General features: G+C 36.1%; 2 protein-coding genes across 2 annotated transcripts; both read left to right on the top strand.

Moving 5' to 3' along the window:
- The first annotated feature begins 433 nt into the window (after positions 1-433).
- Positions 434-2,091, top strand: LOC136668961 (odorant receptor 131-2-like). Its single transcript, XM_066646732.1, has 2 exons — positions 434-1,387; positions 2,074-2,091. The coding sequence occupies exons 1-2, from the start codon at positions 434-436 to the stop codon at positions 2,089-2,091; spliced, it is 972 nt and encodes a 323-aa protein (XP_066502829.1).
- Positions 2,092-3,779: 1,688 nt separating this feature from the next.
- Positions 3,780-4,751, top strand: LOC136668033 (odorant receptor 131-2-like). The gene has a single exon (XM_066645279.1). It carries the CDS (start codon positions 3,780-3,782, stop codon positions 4,749-4,751), a length of 972 nt encoding a protein of 323 aa, XP_066501376.1.
- Positions 4,752-5,767: the final 1,016 nt, after the last annotated feature.

Here is a 5,767-nt window from a genome sequence, read left to right as displayed (position 1 = left end):
AATTTAAGGTACTGAATATGTATCCACTACAGTGACAGCAAAAGGTACAACCAAATTGTACATGCACTTGTCTTACACGTGTCATTCCCAAAAGAGGAAATACATGACCCACCCTATTGAGGCTACATAAGTCCAGAAGTTGTACCACTTCTTTTGGTATGGTGGAGGACCAGAGGCTCAGCACATGGAAGCTTAAAAGTCTATGGAATCAATTCAACCTAAAGCACAGGTTTGTGCCTTTATTCTTTCAGCCTCTCTGTCCATTTCTGGCCATTGGAATGCAGTTCTATTTTGTTACCATTTGAGCATTTACAGAAAACCTTGTATATGGAAAATGTACAGAAAAAAAATAAAATGTAATTTTTTTCAATGAATACTTGCTTTAAGGATTAGGAAAGTGATACAATAATTTGTTTGTTTTTGTCTGCAGCACATGGCAGGGGTCAACGCCACGGATGGCACACAGCAGTTCTCTTATGAGCAAGTTTACAAAGTGGACTTTGATGCTGCCACTGGGTCTAAGATTGCAGTAGTCGTGGCACTGAGTCTTTTCTTTGTCTATATAAACTCCATCATGCTTTTTGCTCTGAGGAGCAAGTCCATATTCCAAGAGACACCTCGATACATTCTGTTTGCTCATATGCTGTTTAATGACTCTGTTCTGCTGCTATTCACTACAGTGTTGTATGCCATGTCACTTGCTCTTCTTAATGTAGCTAAGGCCATCTGTTCATTGTTAGTGCTAATTTCCACCTGTACTTTCCAGAATGCTCCACTCACTCTGGCTGTGATGTCGCTAGAGCGCTACGTGGCCATTTGCTTCCCTCTGAGGCACACCACCATTGTCACCCAGAAAAACACAGCCATTGCCATAGGAATAATTTGGACCCTCAGCTGCCTGAACTTTGTGATAGACAGAATTTATGAGATTATCATTGATCCCAACCACCTAGTCAAGATCATATTTTGCACAAGGCAGAAGCTCTTTGTGGCCAAGTGGCAAGCCGACAAGGATCAAGGGTTTGAGATTCTTTTATTTGTGTCTGTGACTGTGATCATCATCTTCACCTACATCAGAATTACAATCGCAGCCAAGTCTGTGTCCTCCAATAAAGAATCAGCTAATAAAGCCCACAGGACTGTGCTGCTGCACCTCATTCAGCTGGGACTTTGTCTCACCTCTTTTCTATATGGCACCATAGAAAGGATGCTTTATGTGATGACTGGTACTGATAGCACCCTCTTTATCCACCTGAGGTATCTGAACTTCCTTATTCTTGTGATATTGCCTCGCTGTCTGAGCCCTCTCATCTATGGGCTGAGGGACGATGCTATACGGCATTTATTTAAATATTATTTCTGCTATGCAATAAGCAAAGTCAAACCTGTTAACAGTGTACCTTGATCAATGGGGTAAAAGCAAAATTAATACCCAAAGAAACAGATGCAAGCTGGTGGCTTAAAGCACTGATGTTTATTCAAATGTGTAGCAAAAGGAGGTACATATGACAACAGTACCATTACAGGATATAAAAAAAAGAAAATTAAATATTAATTCAGATGTGCCTGTATTGGCAATACATGCCATTATAAAATATAAATTATGATGGAACACCGTTATTTCAAATGATTCCATTGTGGCGGAGAGTGCAATGTACCATATTGGCCCAGAATCAGCTACAGATGTTGAGAAAACTTGAGTGCTATGGTGGTACTATCATGCTGAAAGAGACCATTCCTAGGTTAGGTTTATCACCATATGATAACGCTGATCTGTCAAAACATTCCTCAAAGCATAAGAAAGCCACTGAACACACTGTAGGAGTCATTTCATTCAGTCCTGTACTTTTTCCTTTTGTACATGTCACATAGACACTCATACAGCTGAGGGGAAAATAGTGAAGCATGACTCATATGAACATATCAGTTATTTTTCACTGAATGCTCAAATGCCTGTTCTTCCTAGTAATGAGGGGGTTTATTCACTGTTTCTGTGTAGAATTGGACCAGTGATGTCCTGCACTTACATTAGTCACTGTTCCTCTGGGATTTTTTTTCTCACAAACATCACAGTCACTAAATGTTAATTAATTAAGTAATTAATTAATTCATTAATATTATATTATTTTTTAAACCAATGATTCTCCTTCCCATGGATACAAAAATACACATCACTTTACTCATTGTTCCCATGTAGATCCAAACTTTTAGCTGTGAGTTTAACTGAGCCAGCTTGCCATTTTATATATTAAATGGGAGCATTTGCACTGTATCTCCACTCATTCATTCTTGTTTTTTTTTCATTTGTATAAACATATGCTTAAGTAGATTGTATAGATTGTATTATCAGAACTAAATACATAAAAAGTGCACTGTATTATAGTCCCAAAACTAGAACACACTGCAAATAGATTTTTTAACTGAAGATAAAATAAAACACCATAATACTGTCACTGTAATGTCTCACATATGGCAAATTTGAAAATAAGTTTTAGACCATCAGTTTCTTTACTGTCCAGTTGAAAGTCCATTTCTGGAAAATGTAAAACATTTTATAAAATATAATAAAAAAGAAACTGTGATGTGTTTATTCTATTGCAATTTTATTTAACAGACAAAATAAATATTTAAATATATATTTTTAAATATAAACAAATCTGGAATTTGATTCCTGCAACACTCCCCAGAAAAATGATTAGACTGGGGAAAAGAAGAGTAAAAAAGTGTTCAGTTTACACTGTTTTCAAACAATATGTTAAAAACATATTGAAAAATACGTTTTATTCTGGGGCATACTTAACACGGCAGTGACACAAAAGTGGGAGTGACATGTTAGTGAATTTTGCAGCAATGTATCCTGAGTTTTTGTACACTTCTCTGTGTGATTATAATAGACCACCACACACAAAAAAATGTTCATGTAACGTCTATTAAACTAAGCACCATTTTCACGAATGAGCTGACGTCCTCACACTAATCTTTACCTCTGACAGGGTCAATGTCCTGTCCCACTCAACTGTTAATTTTAATACTAGACCTAGCAAGAATTTGATGCTGTTATTCTACTGTATAGTCTACTTTGTAATTTACTGTATAATCTCAGACAAATTAAAGCATGACTATTAGAATTCCATTAATATTCACAGGCCTGGAGTCCAAGAGCTACAAGAGGTCTCACTCTCTGGGTTGGTAGGATGGCACCCCCTTCTTCTACCCTATGACATAAGCAAAATTCTAGCCAGCACATGATGCTTGATGTTTCAGATATGAGCTATTGATATTTCCCTTGAGCATACCTTGTGTTGTTTTTATAGTTTTTACTAAAAAAAAGAAAATATTCTTTGGTGAAAAACTTTTTTTTATATATATATATAATTATAATAAATATTATTATTTTTAAATATTTTTCTGTAACAACTTTGATGCTACGGACATTTTAAAACTTCTAAATTTACAGAACATATAACAATTTTGTTATATCCATATGGTCACCTTGAAATTCATCAACTCCCATTTGAGTACTGCCTAATTAGTGTGATGTCAAGGACTGTTATATAATCCAGTGGATAAGGATTCTACTGCTTCACTCTGAACCAGTAAGCAACAGGGTCATTGTTTTATAAATGCTCATTGATAAAGTTTATATTCTTGGATTTTACCTTTTTTTGCTGTCCTGGTGTACTGGTTATTACTGCCTCAAACTGGAAATTTGTACTGCATTTATTTATATATACTTATACCAATCTGTCACTGTGTACATTATAATTTTTATGCTGCATATGGCACTTTTGAATGGAAGCACTCTTGGTATTTTGACAATACAGCAACAACTCAGTGATTCAGTGTTGAATGAGTTGCAGAAACTGAAGCTTGTTGTGCCAATTTTAATGTCTCTGTTCTTTGTGTATGTAAATAGTGTCATGTTTTGTGTTCTCAGGAGTAAGAGGATTTTTAAAGAAACTCCACGCTACATTCTCTTTGGCCACATGCTTTTCAATGACTCAGTTCAACTTATTGTCTCTTCTATGTTATATACTTTTGCCTTGGCTTTTCTCAAGGTTGTCACAGCTGCCTGTGCTTTTATCATTTTTGTTTCAAGTGCAACATTCCGTAACACTCCTTTAAACTTGGCTGTAATGTCACTAGAGCGTTATGTGGCCATATGTTTCCCGCTAAGACACACAGAAATAGCCACTCAGAAAAGGACTTATCTTGCAATTGTATTAATGTGGTGTATTAGTTCCATTAACCCCATGATTGACTTGTTCTTTGCAGCAATAATGGATCCTAACTTTTTAACCATGAATGGTTTTTGCTCCAGGGACAAGTTATTCATTAAATCATGGCAACTCGATATGTTTAATGCATTGAATGTGCTTTACTTTGTGTCAGTGACAGTGATCATCATCTTCACTTACATCAGCATTATGATCACCGCCAGGTCAGTGTCCTCCAGTAAAGACTCAGCTAGGAAAGCCTACAGGACTGTGCTGCTGCATTTATTTCAACTGGGACTGTCTCTCACCTCTTTTTTATATGTGAATATAGAAAGAGCACTTTATATCTTTAGTGGTAGTGACAGCTCTCTGTACACCAACCTGCGATATCTGAACTTTGTCTTTGTCCTTATTCTGCCTCGCAGCCTGAGCCCTCTCATCTATGGGCTGAGAGATGATGCTGTTAGGCCCTTGTACAAATTTTATTTTTTCTGTGGTAGTAGCAAAATAATGCCTGTTGTCAATGTGCCTTGACATTATGGCAGGAGTTTAGCCGCTGCATACGTGTATATGTAAATAAATAATTTTAATAAATTCACACAAAACTATGGCTTGTTAATTATCCAGTTAATTATGCAACACTTCATTTTTGGCAATGACTGAGGTGTATAAATTTTTCTGGACTTTTCTAATTTCAGGATATTTTTGTAATTTTTGTTTAAATTGTAGATTCCCAATTTTTTTTTTTGGAACATAATATTGCATTCCAATAAACAAAGAACGCAGTGGATTGTAAATTATTTTTCACCTATAAAGAAAACATACAATAGTCCATTATTTGATTTTTTGAAGTTTGGGACAAAAAGTTTTTTTAACACTTTGTAATTTTCCCATTATTACAAAAGCTACACCATGGACATTTAAGCACAGAAGACACCAAGTGTCTTCAAGCTATTCAAGAGTCATTTGTGTCATTTTCTCTCATTCTTCCTGCAAAAAATCTTGAGGTTTGCAACAGTACAGGATCTTTGTTGTGGCAATTTTTGCACCAAATATTGTCTGTTGGGGATAGGCAAGGACAACAGATTATCACCAAATGGTGCATTGGTGCATTCAACATGTGTGATCTGCTTATGTGTAAAGACATAATTAATTTCAAAACATGAACTGGGACTTTATAAAAGGTATGCTACCAACAATGTCTTTTTTTCCTAGGAACTCATGGTTATTTGTGAATAACGGCCTGCTCTCTAGATCTGTCTGCTATTGAAAATGCTTGGAGCATCATTAAGAAAATCTATTAGGACAAGATAAGAGAGCTTTATTTATATAGCACATTTAAAAGGCAGCAAGTGTAACCCAACATGCTTCACAATAAAAAGTGAATCATTCACTCATTCATTCATTCTTTGTCACCGCTTATCCAGTTCAGGGTCGCAGTGGGTTCCAGAGCAGTGGCGGATGCTGGTCTTTCAAGGAGGGGAAGCTCAATTTCGGCCTACATCCTAAAATGTGTCGGTGTATTTATACGTAAATTATACCCTCCGTGC

The sequence above is a fragment of the Hoplias malabaricus genome, chromosome 15, assembly GCF_029633855.1.
Source record: "Hoplias malabaricus isolate fHopMal1 chromosome 15, fHopMal1.hap1, whole genome shotgun sequence".
Taxonomy (NCBI): Eukaryota; Metazoa; Chordata; class Actinopteri; order Characiformes; family Erythrinidae; genus Hoplias; species Hoplias malabaricus.
Note: the sequence above shows the minus strand (reverse complement) of the source record. Positions and strands in the feature narration are given on the sequence as shown.

What these genes read in the sequence shown, in the direction of transcription:
- LOC136668033 (XM_066645279.1), top strand. Translation starts at nt 3,780, where the DNA reads ATGGCACTTTTGAATGGAAGCACTCTTGGTATTTTGACAATACAGCAA.
- LOC136668961 (XM_066646732.1), top strand. Translation starts at nt 434, where the DNA reads ATGGCAGGGGTCAACGCCACGGATGGCACACAGCAGTTCTCTTATGAG.